The sequence below is a fragment of the Prionailurus viverrinus genome, chromosome A3 (assembly GCF_022837055.1).
Source record: "Prionailurus viverrinus isolate Anna chromosome A3, UM_Priviv_1.0, whole genome shotgun sequence".
Classification (NCBI taxonomy): domain Eukaryota; kingdom Metazoa; phylum Chordata; class Mammalia; order Carnivora; family Felidae; genus Prionailurus; species Prionailurus viverrinus.
Genome location: NC_062563.1, coordinates 90,608,678 through 90,629,742, shown reverse-complemented (window position 1 = coordinate 90,629,742; position 21,065 = coordinate 90,608,678). Strand labels below are relative to the sequence as shown.

The window sequence follows — 21,065 nt, the reverse complement described above, 5'->3', positions numbered from 1 at the left end:
CCAAGCAGGCCCCAGAGTAGGCAGTCCTGGGAGGGCAAAGCCAAATCACTGGGGTTCCTCGAACTATGGGCAGTGAGTGGGGATCTCAGCCTAACGACAGAAGGAAGAGGGTTGTGGGCACAGCCATTGCAAGTACATTACTTTAAGAAAACAGGCTTTAATCACTCAAGATGAGGGTAACCTACTACTTAAAACAAGTTCTTGGGGTGCCTAGGTGGCTTGGTCAGTTAAGCATCTGACACTTGATCTCAGCTCAGGTCTTGATCTCAGGGTGATGAGTTCTATCCCCACATTGGGCTCCATGCTGGGTATGGAGCCTACTTAAAACTAAAACAAAAACTGAAAAACAAAAGAAAACAAACAAGTTCCTGAGCTATCCAGGAATTCTCTGTCATAGTCTAACACAGAGGATAAAAAAAATAACCTCCTCACTCCACTGAGCTTTTATTTTTATTTTAAGTCTTTTATCTCAGATAAGAATATTGGAGAGTACGACTTATAAAGAAATACACCAGAGATATCCTGGGTAACAGAAAATACTTTGGATAACTACTTAATGCTGAATTTATTCATTTAGAAGAACGCTAAAGTGCCAAAACAAAACCACGAAAAACACATTCTGGTCCTCAAAAGAGGCATGAATGCACAGAGCAGCTTATAAGCCTGGTTCAGAATGCCAAGGATAGACCCAGTCCCTGGACACCACGGAAAAGCCCTGAGAGAGAGCCCACAGGCTCAAATAAGGGTGTTTTTCATGGTCACTTTTCATTAAAAAAAAAAAACAAAAAGTACATGGGGTGCCTGGGTGGCTCAGTCGGTTAAGCGTCCGACTTCGGCTCAGGTCACGATCTCACCATTCATGGGTTCGAGCCCTGTGTCAGGCTTTGTGCTGACAGCTCAGAGCCTGAAGCCTGCTTCGGATTCTGTGTCTCCCTCTCTCTCTGTTCCTCCTCCATTCGCATTCCATCTCTCTCTCAAAAATAAATAAAGATTACAAAAAAAAATTTTTTAAGTGCAAAAGGATGTTTTGTTTCTGCACATTCAACAGCGAGCTCTGAATTGCTGTAGAGGTAACAAACCAGGGACCACACAGTCACATGATAGTCTGATGACAATATCTGAGGATTCTGAATTAAGGCTTGGCACAGTCCTTTCCTTTCAATTCCATAATCACTTCCTGAGTGCAATTCCAGTGCATACACTGTGCTTAACCTCCAGGGAACACAAATATGAATAAGACTCAAGCCCCAACCAGTAAAAAGTTAAAATCTAGTTACTGACAAATGACTACACTATCAGGTAAATGATGTCAACTGCATTACAGATAATAAGAGCCCTGAGAGTTTCAAGAACAGAATCAATCTGATTGAAGGGAAGGAGACCTGGCAAAACTTTAAGATGAGCAGGGAAGGCAGAAATAGAGAAGGGAGATTTTAGGTTCAGGGCAAATATTAACACACCTCTTTGGATAAGCTAGTCCAGGGGCTGCTCCGGGAACATGAGAGTCCAATCTGACTGGAGCACGGAATACATGGGAAGGAACAGGCAGTGGTGGGAGATTAGCCTGCCAAGTATGTGGGAGAAACCTAAAGGCCAGGCTTCGGGGTCTGGCATCCCTTGCCCACTCTCACATTGCCCTTTGAAGTGGATCTTCTGCAAAGCTGACTTCCTCATGTGATACTTGAAATTCCTTCCCCAAAAGATCTATTCTAATAATCAAGGTATAATCATCATTTTGCCACTATTGTTATTTTCTCAGATAGGCAAGCTTTGGTGAGAGGAGGAAAGACTGCTAATAGCTGTTATGACTAGACTGAATTATCACTGACTACATATAGTATTTACCATGACCAAGCTCCTTAAGGATTGGGAACACATCCAGGGCAAACAGCATTCGGTAACCCTTTTTCACTTTTTAAAGGCCAACTGCTGAATTGTAAAGTGGCGCTATGAAATTTCCCTTCCAGAGAACCAACAGTGGTCTCTGGTTCACTGAACATTTTGAGTCTCTATATAATCCTTAAAAGCTGAGGGTCTGACTTTCAAGGACATTGTGAGCTCTTCCGAATATCGACCTGGGGCCAGGTAAGTTACACGGCTTAAGCAAAGGCCACTTTCATACTATGGCCAGCGTGACAGGATACAGTATGGCAATACCGATCAAAGGGGCTTCTGTGACCAGAGCCTGATGAGTGGGATAATGGAGGTAATCTTAGGCAACCCCCTCAGAATGACACTCTGTTTGGCTGCCCCTGAGATGGAAGAGGGCATGAACAAGTGGACTCACTACTTTCTGAGTTGCTCAACGCTCCAGGTTTCAAGGACCTGTCCACCACGGGTGGCTTGGCAGGCCTTCCCGCCGTATTACAGTCCGCAGGCTGTGTGGACGTGGCAGGTACAGCGGGGAACGCATCTGGGGAGGGCTTCTCCAAGTCAGGCACCAGTGGGCCCCCTAGGCCAGGGTCCACCTTCCCAAATTCCTGCACGATTTTCAGTCGCTCCTTTTCCAGCTCCTGGTTCCGGATCATCTCCTCAAAGGCATGGAACTGCTCCTGCTCCAACTGCTGCTGTTTCTGCTGTGCCACCCTCTGCCTCTCCTTCTCCAGCTCCTGCTGGATGGCCACATTCCGGGCAAGCTGTTCCGCTTCCCTCTTCTGCAAAGAAAGGAGTTAGGCTTAACAACTGACACCTGGGTGACTTCACATCTCGGGGGGACAAGGCTTTGCGGCAGGGATTTCCTAAAGCGTGCCCCTGCTCTGGCCCAATTTCCCAACACGGAATCTGTGCCTCCCTCGGCAGCTCACGTCTGCCCAAGTGGTCACCGCTTGTGTCTACCAGGCCACGGCAGACCTACTCTTCAAGGACAGTGACGGTCCCGACCCCCTCAGTACTCTTCCCCAATGGCTCTTACTAAGACATTTTCTTCTCAACTGAAATCTTGATGCAACTTACTGTTCGCACTGCATAATCTGTACCAGACACAGTTTTATTCTATAACTCTACCATGTATACATTCTGTATCCGAAGTAAGGGGGTCTTTACAGAATTTTAACCCAAAAGGAAGCCTCCAAAATTTAGCTGGTGACTAGCTCAGTACGAAGTGACATTTTAAACTAACAAGAAACATCAAGTAACAATCACCCTCATTAAGGTTTTCACTCACTCGGTACCTTAGAAATATATGCCTCATAGCTGTTTACCTCTCTGCTGATTTTCAACATCAGAGTCCAGAACAGGGCTCAGCAGAGTGCTACAAAATAGTCTGGAGTTGCCGGCAGTGCGAGTTTCACATCTGACACAGACCACAGGCAGTGCCTTGGGAGTTTCTCCACGTGCTCTAACTAACTCTTCCTAACAAGAAGCATTTGAAAATAGCTTGAAAAACAAGTATTATAAACAGGTATAACCAAATGTGAATCAATACCCCAAAATTCACTGATCTAAAAACTTACGTTTCAGTGAAATGTTTCACTGCTCTTAGGTTCTCCCTCTAGATATAGCACATAAGCAACAGATTTTCTGTCCCTCAAATCACCCTCCAGGACAAGCAGGCTAAATATGTTAGAATCCTCAGCCTAAACACTTGTGTTCTACTCTTTTGAGTTTCTTGCCTTTGCTGAAAAAAATAAACTATGACACTAAAATCACAAGACCTGTTAAAATATCGTATCGCGATCCTAGGGCACAGCCTAAGAAAGCAAAATAATTTCCTTTTTATTATATACTTACTTTTTCTTCATTATATTCTGTATATTCTTTGGTATATCGTTTCAGTAGCTCTGCCTTCAGCTCTTCTGCTTTGGGAAATGCAATCTCCTTTAACTTCTGAGACACAAAAATCAAAAACTGAGAATTAGGATAATTCCTAGCTAATGAAGTAGAGAAGTAAAGTGACTTAAGACAACTTGGCAATGGCAACGTTTCCAAAAACAATGCAAAATACCCCCTACTGTCCCATACCTGCTACTTCACAACTGATCTGGTGAAATGGCCTTATTTCCCGTTGGCGGATTTGATGCTCAGATGCGGACACCACTACTTTTACCTTGAAGTTAGTCTGTGCTGCTTTGAAGCTTTTAGATGGGCAACAGTGAGAGTGAAGACCCACCTTTACTGTGTCTTTCTTTTCAGGAATGACAGCCAATTTGTAATCCCGATGCTTTGGTAGTTTCTCAATAAAGAGCCTAAAGGAACGGATCAGAATGATTATCATGCAAAGAAAATGCCCAACAGACTCTGAAGCAAGGCGACTCCCTTGTCCTGCACCCACTGCAAGACGGGTTTCCAGACATTCAGGGGAGGGATAATAAACACCCAGTGACCATGTTCCCCACCCACCTCCAACCCTATGTTTCCCTCCTCTCCCAAATTAGGTGCGCAGGAAACACTAGACTCCCACAACTAAAACGATGAGGGGAGAAAAGCAAACCTACCTTGTGCCCAAAAATATACCTCCAAAGAGATTCTTTTCTTATTACAGTGACAGGCTTCCAAAGGAAAGGGCCTCTGTCACAAATTCTTCTTCAAATAACAGTTTGGCAGCCAAGGGCAGGAAACCCATGTTCTATGATTAGCCCTGTGACCTTAACCTTGGCTTCTTTTTCTTTGGGATCCATCCTCCTTCAAAGCAGAATATTCCTTGCATCATACTAAGCATTAAGATGCTTAGATGGTACATGTGTTATGTATATACTATGTGCGTGTTACGTTGTAATTTGCATTATGGTCCTGATAAAAAGTTCTTAGAGAAATATAAGGGCTAGATTTTCTCTTTACATTTTGTCCCTGGCTGTAAAGCTCAGTGGGAAAAATATTCACAGATCTCTAACATTTATGATGTCTATGTGGGGACAGTGAAAGCACAAAGAAGTATTTGTCACAACTTGTCACAACCCAAAGTAACAGATTAAGAATTCCAAAGCCAGAAGACCAGTTCCAGAGTCTGCTCTTCTAACCACTGTATCACACTGCCTCCACATGGTCCTGGAATGTCCAGAACTGTTGGCGGGGGGGGGGGGGGGGGGGGGGGTACTGAACAAAGACGTCTTTAATAGAAGTAAGTTGTAATATATACAAGCTAAGGCCCAAAACAAATCAATTGAGGGGAGTTTGCCCACAGTTCTAAAATACTGTACTAGAGTTGGGACTAACTGACTCTTTTCTACTTTCTGCCCACGGGGAGTAAACAGAGGAGGACAGCTCAGTAAGGGGAAAGAAGATGACCCCCACGAGAGCAAACTCCTTTTATTTTTTTTTTTAATTTTAATGCTTTTATTTAGTTAGTTTTGAGAAAGAGTGGGGGAAGGTCAGAGAGAGAGGGAGACAGAGGATCCGAAGCGGGCTCTGCGCTGACAGCAGTGAGCCTGATGCAAGACTTGAACTCAAGAACTGTGAGATCATGACCTGAGCTGAAGTCAGATGCTTAACTGACTGAGCCATCCAGGAGCCCAAAGCAAACTCTTTTCATTTTTTTTTTGTTTATTTAAATTTTTTTTTAATATTTATTTTTGAGAAACAGAGAGAGCATGAGCAAGGGAGGGGCAGAGAGAGGGAAACACAGAATCCAGAGCAGGATCCAGGCACTGAGCTGTCAGCACAGAGCCCAACGTGGGGCTCAAACTCACGAACCATGAGATCATGACCTGAGCCGAAGTTGGACGCTTAACCGACTGAGCCACCCCAAAGCAAACTCTTTTTAGATGAGCCCTCCTCCCTTGGTTCTATACTAGGCACATGAAATTTTTATCTCAATCCAATTCGACAAGACCCTTCAGCCAAGGATGAATTCTAAAATCAAAATGATTCTAAAACACTTCCCTTTGGGTTCATGAAAAAGATATAAAAGTTTCCTTGAAGTCTATATTTAAAATAAATACAGATTTGTTTGTTCACCAATAGAGTCTTGAAGAAGATGTTGAGATAAGTAAGACTAGTTCTTGTGTTCAAGAGACCTGTAATTCAATGACTCTCCCTTGGCCCTAAAAGACCAAGGTACCTGTTCATAACTTTAGCAGGCTACATGTGCTTTGTATGAAAGCCCGAATCAGCCAATATAGTACCATGTCGTATAAACACCACACTTTATATTCACTTGTGCTATCAGCCTGAAGAACTGTGAAGTCCCTGAGGCCAGAGATTCCTGTGTCTTGTGCTTCTTTGCATGTCCCTCTAAAGCTGGGACAGTGCCTGGATGAAGAGGCACTCAATAAATATCTGAGGAATAAAATGGTCTTAAAACCTTTGAAGGAGCTGAGTAAAAAAACCCAAAGTATAAAAAAGTACATATAGTATGCTATCTTATAAGTATGAAAGGGGGAAAATTCTGTATGTGTACGTACACATACATTTACTTCCAAGTACACAGTAAGTCAGGAAACTAAGGAAAGTAGACGGCAGGGGAAATAGAGCAGATGGGACAAGAGTGGGAGTGAAACCTCTCACCATACGCCTTTTTCTATCATTTTGATTTTGAACCATGCAGTGGAATCTAGTTTATAAGTAAAGATGAAACTTCTAGAGCTGTACATGAATACGTTTCTCTTGTTTCCACAATTGTAGTCAATTTTCTGAATGGGGAACATACAGGCAGAAGGGTCTCTTGAAAACAGAACTGGCAACATTGCCCATTGCCTGTACAGGAGTCAATAGCGCTCAGCGTTTAGTTCGCAGCCTGCCTGGGCTCAAATCCTGGCTTGGCCATTACAAGCTGTGTGAATTCCAGCAAGTTACTCAGTCTCACTACCCTTCTTTATATGTATGTGTGTGTGTGTGTATGTACATGTATATGTGTGTATATAGATAGATAGATAGATAGATGAGTTATATATATGGAGACAAACTAGTACTACCTGATAGGGTTGCTGTGACATTTAAAGAGATTAAAAAAAAAAAAAAAGTGCTGAGCACAGTGCCTTGAACCTAGCCAACATCTACTATGATTGCTCTGTATGCTATATGATTGTTTTTCACTAATGAATAAACAAAAATTGCGAGCAAGAAGAACAGATGAAGATGTGAACACCAGGGCTAGAAGTGTTCTAGGTGTAGAATACCTGTGGCCCAGAAGTATACTGTTCTCTGGGTTAGATCTGGTTGCAGCCTAGAAAGGGAAACGTACCAAAGCAAAGATGTGTTGGCAAAAACACAAGCAAAGCAAACTATTAGGACGATGGGGATAAAAAGAGATATGCAGAAAAGGAAACACAAAAGGTAAGTATATGAAATGGTATTCAACTTTACTTATAATGAAAGAAATTCAAATTAAGATGAGGTACCATTTCCATATATCAGATTGGAAATGGCTTAAAGGTTGATTATAACCAGTATACACAGGGTGTTGGGAAATGGGTGTCCTTAGACACCCTTAACAGGGCTGTAATTTGAGAATACGCTGTATTATCATAGGACTGTAATTTTCTTGGGGGTGGGGAGGGGAGACAACTATTCAAATTTTAAAATTTGTATATCCTTTAAACTCACAATTCCACCTCTAGGAATTTATCGTACACAACAGTACAAAGATATAAGACTATTCAATATAGCACTGGTCATAAAAGTAGAGAAAAACTTAAATGAAAACTTAAATGCCCATCAATAGGGGAATATTTAATAAATTATGCTGCACTCAAATGTGAAAAACAACAATCATTCACTCATTCATTCGACAGATATTTACTGAGCATCTACTATGGGATCAGGCATTACTGTAAAGGCTGGGGATTTGGCTATGAACAGTCATAAATCCCTCCCAGCAGAGGGTGTGCATTATAGTGGGGGGAACAGACAATAAAACAAAACAATATATATATAATCAGTGCCAGGAGAAACTCATTAATAGGGAAGGGGAATAGGAAGTGACAGGAGAAGGAGTAAGATTTTAGATAGGGCAGATAAGGAAGGCATCTCCAAGAAGATGGCATTTAATTAAGGACCGGAAGGGAGGAGGCCATAAAGAGACCTGGGACAAGACCGTTCCAGGCAGAAGAAACAGCCCTGAAGAGAATGAGATGGATCAGTATGTCCTAGTATGGAAAGATATGACTGTTAAGAAAGCAAGCTGTAGAACAGAATATATTGTATGATCTCATTCAAGCTTTAAGAAAAAAAGGATAAACGTGTGAGCCTATGTGCTTGCACAGACATATACATTTTCCTGGACACACAAGAAAGGACAGTGGTCACCTCTGGGGGATGTGACTCTTCTTTTTGCTTTAATATTTCCCTCGCTGGATAGTTTGAGAAAAAAAAACTAATTTAAAAAGCCAAGCAGAAATTCTGTAACGTGGATGGCTAAAAGACTCTCCTCTTATTTCTTCCTATCTTAGAAGTTACTGAGCAAAGTGAGCACGATCACAGATGAAAACCCTCTTCAGTCTGTAAGCCCCAATCCCAATGGAAAACATCGTCAATGCAGGTGACAGACGACTTTCAGAAAGCAGGTCTGTGTTATAGGAGGCTCACACAGCAGACGAGAAGTGCCTAAGTCCTCTGTAACTCCCTTCTGTGTAGCCTAGTCAATGACCATAAAAAGCTGTGAAAGAATTCACTGCCTGGATTATTGTCTGTGCTCATCATGAAAATATGTACTGATTTAATATGCTGAAGATCCTGCTATACTGGGGTCTGCAAAAGGCAAAGCATGCCTACTCTGGGGGGGAAATGTGCTTCAGATCATTAAGATGCCTGAACTGCCCAGGGAAAAGAACAAACATGCCTTTTAAAATCCGGAATTGAAGTACCCACAAAAGGTCTAGAACAATGACTTGCAATAGTGGGGGAGGCAGAGGAGTGGTGAGGTAGATGCCTGCTCCCTTCCCTCCTCCCTCCTCAGTAGTAATAATTGCCAAAGTGAGCCACTGTTACTGACAAGAATCTAACCAAGTAAAATGCGGTGGAAAAACAGACTGAGAATATTAAGCCAGAACTTTTTTGCAACTCCTACAGCTTGTCAGTTCACAGAATCAGAATTAGGGTCTTGAAGATACCTGCAAGAAAAATGAAGGTAGCTACACGTTTCGCTTCAGGTCAAGCCAATCCAACAAAGTCCCAAATTAAACTCCGAATCTAGCAAATTAAGTAAATGAGCTGCTTCATGCCACCATCTTCTCACTGAGCTCTCCTCCAGGGCCTACTTCATCATATTAAATGGTCCTGTAAGTGGGCACCATGTACAGGGACAGACTCCCCATATTGATCTTGCCGTTAACATGGATATTCATGTCACTCAAAGCAACCCCAAGTCACAGAACAATATCAATTTAAGTACTCTTAATCCTACCCCCACTTGCCTATTCAAGAGTTTACTGCAACAGTTAAACTCTCTTTTTGTGCCGTACTATCAGCCTCGCCTTCTTCACAGGTTCCTTTCCATTAGCAAATAGTATGCTCTAGAATCTCCCATCTTAAAATACACACCACACATTCACATACTCCTTGTCCCCCTTCAATTACTTCCTCATTTTTTCACTTCACTCCTCCTACCAAACTCCTCGAAAGAGTTATCTATGCCTGGGCTTGGCAAAATACAGCTAATAGGTCAAATCTGGTTTGCCATCTGTGTCTGTAAATGAAGTTTCGTTGGAACACAGCCACACCCATTCGTGCATGTGTTATCTAATGGTTGTCTTCACACTACAAGAACAGAGGTTGTGACAGAGATCAAATGGCCTGCAAATCCAGAACTATTTACTATCTGGCCCTTTACGAAAATATTTGCCCACCTCTGGACGGGACTCACGGTCTCTACTTTCTCATTGTCCACTGACTCTTCAGCCCACTCCAATCTAATGTCTTCTTAGTCCTTCTGGTGAAACTGTTTACCAAGATCACCAATGACATCACGACACCAAACCCAAAACTTCACCCATCCCATCTGACCCTTTCTCACACAGCCTGGCCACTCTCCTGCAAATGCACCATTCTCTCCTGGATTTCCTCTTGCCTCTCAAACCTCCCTTTGAGTCTCTTCTGCTGGCCCGCCCTCCCTCCCCAACCAACCTCAGGTCTCTTCTATAGTCTTTTTTTTTTTTTTTAATTATTTTTATTAAAATTTTTTTTAATGTTTTTATTTTTGAGATAGAGAGAGAGAAAGACAGAACATGAGCTAGGAAGGGGCAGAGAGAGAGAGAGAGAGACAGAATCCAAAGCAGGCTCCAGGCTCTGAGCTGTCAGCACAGAGCCCGACGCGGGGCTCGAACCTACAAGTGGTGAGATCATGACCTAAGCCAAAGTCAGATGCTCAACCGACTGAGCCACCCAGGAGCCCCTATTCTACAGTCTTATTATTGAGCTTTCTTGATCTTTGAATGTGTCAGGAATCCTTCTGGCATCTGATGAAGCTCATGGACCCCACAGAATAATTTTTTAAAGATATAATACAAAACATAAAGGATTACAAAAGAAGCCAATTCTACTGAAATACAGTTTTCAAAATATAAAAATTGTAACATGTGCTTCTTTATTAATATATTATTAATACATTTTAAAAAGGATCTCTAACTGTGGCTTCAATAACAGTACTGTAATTCAGAAGCAGTGGCAAGTGTTAAATGCTATTTCGAGATATCAGCATCAATTGTAATGTGATATAAAAATAGTGATTTCTATTGGTGACATTGTGAATATTATTATTCCTGTGCAAAATTGAAGGAAATGCTGAATTTTAGTTAGAGGTTAGTGGAAACAAGAAAAGTTTTTCCCAACCGAATTCATGGAGTCCAGATTCTACCTCTGAATCCCTGTGGGGTTCCAGGACCCCAGATTAAGACCTATATGCCAGAAGATCTCAGCGGTTCTCACGGCTTCAGAACCGTCTATATGCAGGGGACTCCTAGGTTTGTATCTCCAACCCAGACCTCTCCTCACTTCAGACTGGTACATCCAACTTCCTAAACTTAACACCTTAACATGTCAAGAAAACCAGGCCTGAATTCTTGAATATTCTCTCTACTCAACCCCTTTTCTACACCGTTCTCCCCATCTCAGTGAATAGGCCAGCACATCCTAAGTTACTCATGGCAGAAACCTGAGATCAATCTTGATACCATCATCCCTCCCAAACTGTCAGTAAGTCACATAGACTCTACCTCCAGAATACAAATCCACCTGCTTCTTTCCATGCTGCCACACTCCACCAAGCCATCAGCCTCTCTCTTGAATTGCCATTAAGAGTATCCTAACTAATCTCCCTGCCTTCTCTTAACACACCCTTCACCATTTGCAACATGGCAGCCCCAATTTATATATTCAGAATATAAGTAAGATTAGGTCATAACCTCTCTTAAAACTTAAAACTTTGCAATGGCTTTCTAACGCTGTCAAGATAAAATACAAACTCCTTACTGTGGTCTGCATGATCCTGCTCCACCTGCCCTCAGCCTCATCTTATTCTCCCCCTTCAACTGCTACCCTCCAAACATGATGATCTTCTTTCAATCCTTAGAACACACTAAGGTAATTCCTACCCAAGAGCTTCTGAATGCAGTTACACCTGCTTTAAACACTCTGGTCTATGCTCTTGGAATGACCAACTCTATGGCATCCTTCAACTTTCAGTTTATTTTTTTATTATTTTTTTTCCAACGTTTATTTATTTTTGGGACAGAGAGAGACAGAGCATGAACGGGGGAGGGGCAGAGAGAGAGGGAGACACAGAATCAGAAACAGGCTCCAGGCTCCGAGCCATCAGCCCAGAGCCTGACGCGGGGCTCGAACTCACGGACCGCGAGATCGTGACCTGGCTGAAGTCGGATGCTTAACCGACTGCGCCACCCAGGCGCCCCTCAACTTTCAGTTTAAATCTTACCTTCTCAGACAGACCTTACTCTATTTGACACCCTTGGTTATTCTCTGTCACAGCACTCTCTTTGTTCCTTTCACAGCATTTGCCCTACTTTGAGACTAGATGTTTATTTGCTTACCTGTTTACTGTCTTCTCCTATAACTAGAAAGGGCCACCAGTAAAGGCAGGGGCCATTTTACTTCCTATATATCCAAGACCTAGAGCAGTGCCAAGCAGGTAGCAGGTGTATGCAATATATATTTGTTGAATGAATATGGCCTGAGGGCAAGGGGCAACAGAATCCAGAAGGTCCTTCAGAAAATACTTGGTAGAGTGATTCTGTGATTCTAATTAACTTTCTCAGTTATGATTCTTTGAAGAATTGTGCCCAGGGGCCTCATTCTGGAAGAACTCTCCACAAGATTACTGGAAATATTCAGGAATATTATTTCTACTAGCAGCAAAAGAAAGGGACAGTAGTCAAGGAGATTTCTCGGGAAAATAAATTTTGTGCCCACTGTGCCAAGGAATAAAAAAACTCATAATAGCAAAAGAGAGGCAAAATTTATAATTATATATTATTATTACATACGATTATAACTCTATGAAACTTTATCAACACTGAGGTCACACAACAGGGCACGATGGCATGGATGGACTGCACGATCTCTGAGGACACAGGCACTACTTCTAAACTTAACATAGACAACAGCAGTCCCTTTTCTACTAAAGGGACTCTAAAATCACAGTACGAATCCCAGGAAGTCTGCTTCTGTGCTACTTTTCTTTAGAGTACTGGTTCTCAACCAGGGCAATTTTGCCCCTTAGAGACCATCAGGTAATGTCTGGAGGCATTTCTGCTGCCGCAATTCAGTGAGGGGGAGGGGTGCTACTGGCATCTAGTGGATAGAGACCAAGGATGCTACTAAACACTCTACAATGCACAGGGCAGTACTCACAACAAAGAACTATTCCACCCCAGATGTCAATAATACCAAGGTTGACAAACCCTGCTGCGGAGTAGTATGGGATCAAAAACTTAACATGATACAATTGAATTACATTGATTATTTTTGGGAGGACATATAAGAAACTAGTAAGGGTGACTATCTCTGGGGAGGGGCACTGAGATTTTGGGGAAAAGAGAAGTGATCGGGAGACTTCATTTTTAAATATATATATATATCCTTTTGTGCCTTCTGAATTCTCCACCATATGTACATGTTACCTTTTCAAAAAATACCCAAAAATAACCAAAAGTAGTCAGTGTGGCTCAACACTATGGTCTCAACTCTAGCTTCAACTCACAGAACATTACCAAAAAGAAAACAAACAAAAACAGGGCCTATGTTGTAGACCGAATCCCGAATTAAGAGTTAGGAAATCTGAGTTTTGTCACTCTAAAGTGTGGAACAAAGCAGATCACTAAGCCCAGAGCACGTTTCCTCACATGTAGAATGGAAGGACAATGTATCCTTTCAATGCACACACAGCTATGAAGATCAAATGGAATAATGCAGGTGAAATACCTTAGGAACTATGAAGAGCCATACACACACATTATAGTTATTATTTTTTTTAAAGGCCTTGGTATTATTATAAAAGAACAAGACCAGAGATTATAAATGAGATCCTTTAACAGTATTCCCTTCCTAAATTACACATCATTTCATTATCACTGGGGATTTGGAAGTTGTCCCTGTTAATTATACTGACATCTATTTATGCTGCCTACCCTAAGAAGCTAAGTACCTCAAGGGAAAGGTCTTATGATGAGTCACATGAACTGTAGGCGGTCAATACTTATTTGATGATTTGCGTGACTATAATAAAGGTTAAGAAGAAAAACCTTTTTCCTGAATCACTCAATTTGTGACAAAATAAGTAGAGGTGAGGAATTTTGGCTCTGCTACCCCTCAGCAATAATGCTATGATTAGCTGCCTCAATAGAGGACAGGAAAAACACTCATCAATACAAAACATGTGTAGTTTAACCATCATCTCCCTTGTCTAACAGCTGGGCCATGTGGGCACAGGCCAAAAAAGCTAGGTCTCTTACTCATGAAATCACTGAGTCATGAAAATAACACTTTCAGTACTCATGACTCTTTATGTCAAGGACAGTCGGTATGTAGGAGCTGCCTGCAAAAATGATTAATGCTAATGATGTTGTAAAGTTCTCTACTTTTAGCAATTCTGGGCAGAATAAATGAGCACATGAGCAGAATGAGTGAGGCATCAGTCACCGGAAAAGAAAAAGGAACCTGGAGGTGTCTTACGTGATATACTTGTTATAGAGGATGAAGGCATGTTCAATGTTGCCTTCCTCAGAGTAAATGGATGCCATTCGGATAATCTCGACTCCAGAGCGGAAGTACCGTCGGGGTGGAATGTCTTCATTTATCTCCACTGCACTACCCATCTGGGAGAGAGCCCTCACCCGGTCTTCGGGCGGAAGGCTCACGTCTCCATGGTCAGACATCAGGACCAAGAAGTTCTGAGACAGAAAAAACAGGTGGCATCAGCACCATGGTCCCCATCACAGCCTAGTACACAGTAACTGGTTATCCCACAAACTTCTACCTTATGAAGAAATTAAGAGAAAAATACCATATGCTGTGGCTTGTATCAAAGAAAGTCTCCTTCCTACAGGAAAGCTGAGACCCTCAAGGAAGCCCACATCACAATGACAGAAGTATTGGCAGACTCAAAAGCCTACAATCTCTGTGCCATAATTACGTGGTACAGGGAGTAAACTATAATGGGTGTTCGGTTCTACTCTTCAAGTTAATCATTCTCTCTACCATTAGGTGGCCCTGCCATAAAAGGAAGGATGGTATCTTATATTTTTGGCATTATTTCTCCTACCAGCTACCCATTTCCATCTACTCCAGTACCTGACATTGTATGCTCAATGAACTTTCATAAAGATTTTTAACTGATTTCAACTTTGATCATTTGTATTTAATGAGAGTAACTGACATTTTTCTATGGTGCACTTTTTCACATCTGAATACAAGGTGAGGGGAACTGGTCTGGGAACAAATGCTCACAATCTTAGTTCTGCTCACTAAACCACTATTCCAGTCAATCCACAACATCATTCATCACATCAGGGTAAGGAATTTAGCTCTAAACAAAACAAAACAAAACAAAACAAAACAATTTACTCAAATCTATCTTCAAAGACTAAGCATTCTTCAAACAACAAACAGGCACAAAGGTAATTGGGAATGCAAAAAACAAACCAACAAAAACCCTAAGAGTTTTTTTCCCTTCCTGTATTTCAAACCGCAGTAATTCTACAATCTTTCTAGATACTCTGCTGTTAGAATCAGATTCCAACTTCCAATCAGATAACACTCTACCATCATTTTCAAAAAGAATCTGGGTATTTGTTACACACTGAGTTACAGCACACCCTAGCCAGCACGTTCTGGTATATACAAACTGTATATACTAGAATTCAAGGCCCTAAGTCTACTGTAACCCATTTTGTCTTCGATCTTAAATTTGCTCCTTCCCAACAGAGATCTTTTTCCTCCAGTCAGGATTCTGTCCTGGATTCTGTCCAGAAATCCACACATTTGTTTCCTTTGTCTAGCCACTGGTTTTCTGTTTTCCACTCCAGTCCCTCCCCAAGAGGTCTCTCTTGGCCAATTCTATCTCTAGGTCACACTTCCCCCAAGCTTCCTATCTAGTCACCCTTACGAGTAGTCCAAAAGCTGTGCGGACGACCAAGGATGCAGAGGCATTCCATCTCCCCAAAGCCTTTTTAGAGGCTCAGAAAGCTGCTAAAACTTTCCTAGGTTGCCTCATTAGTAAACTCAGTCCGGAGCCCATTAAAACTAACTGAAGCAGAGGATGCTTGTTGCGCCTCAGTAGCTTTGAGAAGAGGATCTTTAGGCGGATGGAACCCCCTCCCGAGGCCAGCAGTACTACAGGGCTGAGCAACCCTCCAAAGAGGAGATGCGGCACCCGCAAACAAGGGGGAAGAAAGGAGGAGGTCTAGGGAAGTAGCAGGAATGCGCAGAGGTGGTGTATTCAGTAAAGAGGGACCTCCTGACACCTGCTTGAGGCCCCCTTCTTGAAGGCCCTCAAACCCAAGCTGCCAACCCAGGGCAAAATTATCCAAGGTTTTCGGGTCTTTTGAGCGCGGCAGGCGGGGATACACTGGGCCTGGCTGGGACAGAAGCCATCAGTGGCCTCGCGCGCGGCGGACCGGGCAGAGGGCGCGGGGGGAGAAGGCTGCAGGCCCCACACTCACGGCGGCCGTTCCCTTTCAGAGTCCGAACAAGCTCAGTGGTCCAACCCCACCCCATTCCCAGGACCCTTCCCAACCTGTCCCCGCGGACGACACTCGGAGTTTCCGGAAACGTCACATCCGGCGCCCGCCCCTCCCACTCCCGCTGATCCACTCATTATACTCTCAGGAACACCGGATCCAGGGCGGCGAGCTGGTGGGCGGGGCTAGAACCGCCACCTGCGAAAATACGACCAATGAGAAGAGGGCTCCACGTCGGCCATCTTGGTAAAGGAAAAGCAACAAGGAAGAAAGGGAAAGCCAAGTAATTAAAGGAACCAATGGCCAAGATAACTTATGTTTTTAGAATTAAAATGATTTGGGATCGAGTTTCCTGCCAGATAGTCCCTATACCACACACACAAATTCACAAATCAACATTCAAGGAGGGAATTACTGATTCAAGTACCTGGCTAAACTGACCAGGGTTTCTAAATCCATGAAAGAAAAACTCCTTAAAACTTCACCTTGCTTTTGTCACTACCTACACAAAATTGATAGTGTGAGGTATCAGACTTCTATTGCCTAGAAAAAAACCTTAATATCAACTTTTTTTTTTTTAACGTTTATTCATTGGGGGGGGGGGGGGGGAGCAGAGAGACACAGACTCCAAAGCAGGCTCCAGGCTCTGAGCTGTCAGTACACAGCCCCTCACAGGGCTCGAACCCACGAACGGTGAGACCATGACTGGAAGGGAAGACGGTTGCTTAACCAACTGAGCCACCCAGTCACCCCAAGACTAACTTTTTAATGTTAGAACACAATTTATTGAAATCAAGTGTTTAGTTTACAAGGGTCACTGTGCAAAGCAATGGAGCCACAAAGATCTGTATGACACAGTTCTTGCCCCTACAGCCAGGACAGGCAGTTATTTACACCAAATAGTTATTTACACCAAACAGTGGCATATTCTGTATACAGATGTGTGTGTATGAATATATGCACAGTCTCTTTCCCAAGAGGTTCTTCAAGCCTGCTATTCATTTTCTCTCAGGAGACTTTTTATATCACCACTCTGAAACTTTGTGCTCTCTGAGGATACTTTACTCACCAAATTTGGGGACCCTGTCTGTAAGTTCGTTAATGTGATGGCCTGACCTATCCTTCAAAGTCTAGCTTAAAGCCCCTGCACAGGTGTTAGCCCTTCTACCAGGTCAGTGTCCAGATCTCTAATTTCTCTGGCCCTCTGTTGTGTATGTGTGTCTGGGATTTTCCCAAAGTGATTCTATGTGGTCATTGGGTTTCCAGACTTCGGGCTGAAAGCACTTGCCAGATTCTTTCTCCTTTAAAGCATAAATAGGCATGTCAGGGGCACCTGGATGGCTCAGTCACTTGGGCGGCTGACTACAGCTCAGGTCATGATCTCATGGTCTGTGAGTTCAAGCCCCGCATCTGTGCTGTCAGCACAGAGCCTGGAGCCTGCTTCTGATTCTGTGTCTCCCTCTCTCTCTGCCCCTTCCCTGCTTGCTCTCTGTCTCTCTGTCTCTCTGTCTCTCTGTCTCAAAAATAATAAACATTAAATAGGCATGTCAGTGCAAGGATCCACTATCAATTTTCCTGGATCCTCTGAAGATAACTCTGGGAAGACAGTTGTAAAGGGCACTCTGTTCTGTCTTCAAAACTCTTTCTCTACTGACTCTTTCCTTTCAGAATGTAAACATAGTGGGTAGAGCCTAAAGAAATTGAGGCACTGAGGGTGCTGGTCATAGCGAAGGCATACAGTGCAGTTGGACTCTTGGCAGGAGCGAACACAGGACAAAATCCAACACATTCAATCTCTCACTCAGTAAATATTTGTTGAGTATCTACTATGTGTCAGCTTCTGTTCTGGTTGTTAGGGATACAGCAGTGAACAAATCCAGTAGGTGGATATTGTTATGGTGCAAGTACAGGCAGAAGCAGAGCTGGTGGGGTGGGGAACAGGGGCAGCTGCTGCCATTAAGCACTGTTTCCAAGTGGTGGTTTTTCTTTGTAATGTTTAATGTAACAAGTCAACAGAGTTTACAAACATGCTATATGTTAAGACTATGATGAGAAGCCTTTAAGAAGCCATGAATGGGAAGCACGTAAGAGAGGGGTGCACATAATCACAAACACAGCAACCACCACACACAGGTTGTCCTTGATATTAGAAAGGAGATATACCCAGGTGATGGCAATTCTTAAGATAATGGCTGAGAGGATGTAGTAAGCAGTATCTGGTTCATTCAGGAAGGGAATCTGTAAATATTGACCAATTTTTGGCCTCTGGGGCAACTGGTCAGCACTCTTGGCTTTAGAGGTATCAGAAACAGCAAGTAAACCCTGGCCAAGGTGAACATCTGACATTCTTCACAACATTCCTGATTAACGGGAAAAGCTACAAACTGGACGATTTTGTATGTGCATCCAGGAAATCAATGCTACAAGAATTCCGTTGGTTCTTGGCAAAACTGAGGAGGACTCCTGCCCCAAAGATTGGAGGCTAAGCATCAAGCTATTCTGTCAGCAATTAGGCTCCAGCAGCTCACGTGGAGGGCCAAGGCCAAACTAGGAAGTGAGGTGGTCTTTCTTTCTGGTGCCCAGATGTACCTAGTCAGTACATTTTCCCTGAATATAACATTCTCCATATGACCTCATGCAAAGTTCGGTGTCACAGACTCCTGCCTTCCTGTTTGTTTATTCCTAACTGCTCATTCCTGGGTAGCAGCAAAAGTCTCCTAAAAGGCAAAATTCTTACCTCAATATATAGCTTCAGGGTAGAGAGAAAATGTCCAGATGGGCTTTCTGGGAAAGATAAAAAGGAAGACTCTAGGCACGTATCACTTGCCTCCTTGTTACCCCTGTGGTGAGTCACATACCTAGAGGGGCAATCTCACTAATACAGGAATGCCATCCATTCTTACCTACTTCAGTGCAATCTTACAGCAGCAGCTAATACGCTTTTGTAACAAAAATCAGGTTCTATTGCTCCTGGGTTAAAAACCCTCCAATTACTTCCCATGGCACTTAGAATTAAAAATCCAAACTTGGGTGGCTCAGTCAGTTAAGCATCTGACTCTTGATCTCAGGTCAGGTCTTGATCTCAAGGTGGTGAGTTCGAGTCCCACACTGGGGTGTATGCTGGGTGGCACCTACTTTAAAAAAAATCCAAACTCCTCACCCTGGTTTATAGAGTGACTTAGTCCCTGCTGTCTCTCAGACTTCATCTTCTACTCTCCCTCTTGCTTACTGCCCTCCACCACACTGTCTGAACATCTGCCGTTCCATTGCACAGCTGTTTCCTCTTCCTGGACTGCTCTTACCCTGATTTTCACTTGGCTGACTCCATCTTAACATTCACTTATCAGTTTACATGTCATGTTCTCTGACCACACACTCTAAGTAGCCACCCAATCACCCTCTACCACTCACTCTTGTTTTAATTCTTTTTGTAGTCCTTACCACTGTCTGCTTTGGTCTTTTATGATCTGGATTGATTACTGTCTTTAATTCCCCCCTAAAATATAATCTCCAGAAAGATAGGGGCTTTTTTTTTTACTTGTTCGCACATGTAATCCCAGTACCTAGAATAGCTTGGGGACCCAGAAGACACTCAAGAAAGATTGCTGAATGTTCAAATATTGTTAAAATAAATGTTGTCTCACTGTCCCCAAAATTAATTACAAGGATGGGTGGCGAATTATAATGAAATTAACAATGAAAAACAGTGGCCATTATGCTCTTGGGACCAAGTCTTCTCTAAAAGGCAGTTAGGACTAGGACCAGAGGGGAGCCTGGGTGGCTCAGTCGGTTGAGCGTCTGACTTCAGCTCGGGTCATGATCTCGCAGATTGTGGCTTCAAGCCCTGAATCGGGCTCTATGCTGACAGCTCAGAGCTTGACGCCTGCTTCAGATTCTGTGTCTCCCTCTCTCTCTGCCCCTCCCCTGCTCATGTTCTGTCTATCCCTCTCTCTCAAAAATAAACATCAAAGAAGAACTAGGAACAGAAAACCTCCAAGGCTAGACACCTTCATTAATTGAGCAAATATTTATTGAGCATGTATCATGTTCACGAATCTTATGTCAGGCAACGAGTCTACAATAATAACAAGAAAAACTCAGTTTCTGTTGTTTTAAGGCCCTCATGGATGAGGGCCCAAAGCCATCAGAAGAGAAAAAGAAAATCTTTAAAAGATTAAGTTTCTCGAGGGGATTCTGGGTGAACTCCATGCACTGAAACACTGAAGCAGCCTATCTTGAGCATTGCTAGGGAATGGGGGTGCTTTGAAAGCAGAAATGGAATGTGTACCAAAGACAAATTGTTCACAGCTAAAATTTTTGCTGTGAACCCATTGGGGATATAAAATGGCAAACAGAATTTTAAAAGTAAATACTTTTTTTTAAAAAAAAGATGTAGAATGTAGAAAGAAGTGTTCCCAAAGAAGGGGGGTGGAATGCAGAAAGTGTAGTGGGATCTTTAACGCTTATATATTACAACATATGCAACGTTGCACATGCATGCGAATTGTGTTCCTTTTGAGCTGAAGTTGGAATCACCTGATGAAGTGTTGTTCCTTGAGAAGACAGCTGTGGTAAAATTGGTAACATCAAGCTGAATCAGGATTGGAGCTCCACCTATAGTTTGTTTGAAGACTGGTATCTTCATTGCCAAGAAAAATGTCTAGTTGGGACAATGAGTTTTATGCATGCTTGAAAAGGTTTTTAATGTGTGTGTATTGTTATAATTAATGCTTAAATCTATACATAAGGGATCAATTTTAGACATATTTTATTCCTTTGGTATTTGTTAGTTAGCTGTGAGTTATATAATTTGGTTCCTAATAACCCAAAGCCTTTTGTTTTAGGTTAAGATTGACAATCTGAAGATTGTAAATTTCAACTAAGGCTAAATCACATAACAAATTATAGGGCTATTTGAATTGGACACTTTAGGTTGAGGGATTTTATCATTTTGTATTTGGTTTATACATTTCTTTGCAAAAATACTGCCATATAACCGGC

The 21,065-nt window shown here is 42.6% G+C and overlaps 1 protein-coding gene across 3 annotated transcripts in view; it reads right to left on the bottom strand.

The window, feature by feature from the left end:
* Nucleotides 1-21,065, bottom strand: part of STAMBP (STAM binding protein) — a 37,616-nt gene that overhangs the window by 9,468 nt on the left and 7,083 nt on the right. The window contains exons 1-5 of one of the 3 annotated variants that reach the window (XM_047854533.1): nucleotides 16,121-16,183; nucleotides 14,059-14,276; nucleotides 4,109-4,184; nucleotides 3,730-3,825; nucleotides 2,288-2,654 (exon numbers count right to left, since the gene is read on the bottom strand). In XM_047854533.1, coding sequence (XP_047710489.1) covers nucleotides 2,288-2,654; nucleotides 3,730-3,825; nucleotides 4,109-4,184; nucleotides 14,059-14,261 — 742 coding nt within the window. In that variant the 5' untranslated portion in view covers nucleotides 14,262-14,276; nucleotides 16,121-16,183. Of the gene's footprint in view, nucleotides 1-2,287; nucleotides 2,655-3,729; nucleotides 3,826-4,108; nucleotides 4,185-14,058; nucleotides 14,277-16,046; nucleotides 16,184-21,065 lie in introns of those variants that run through there. The other 2 variants (XM_047854534.1, XM_047854532.1) reach the window with 2 other exon arrangements.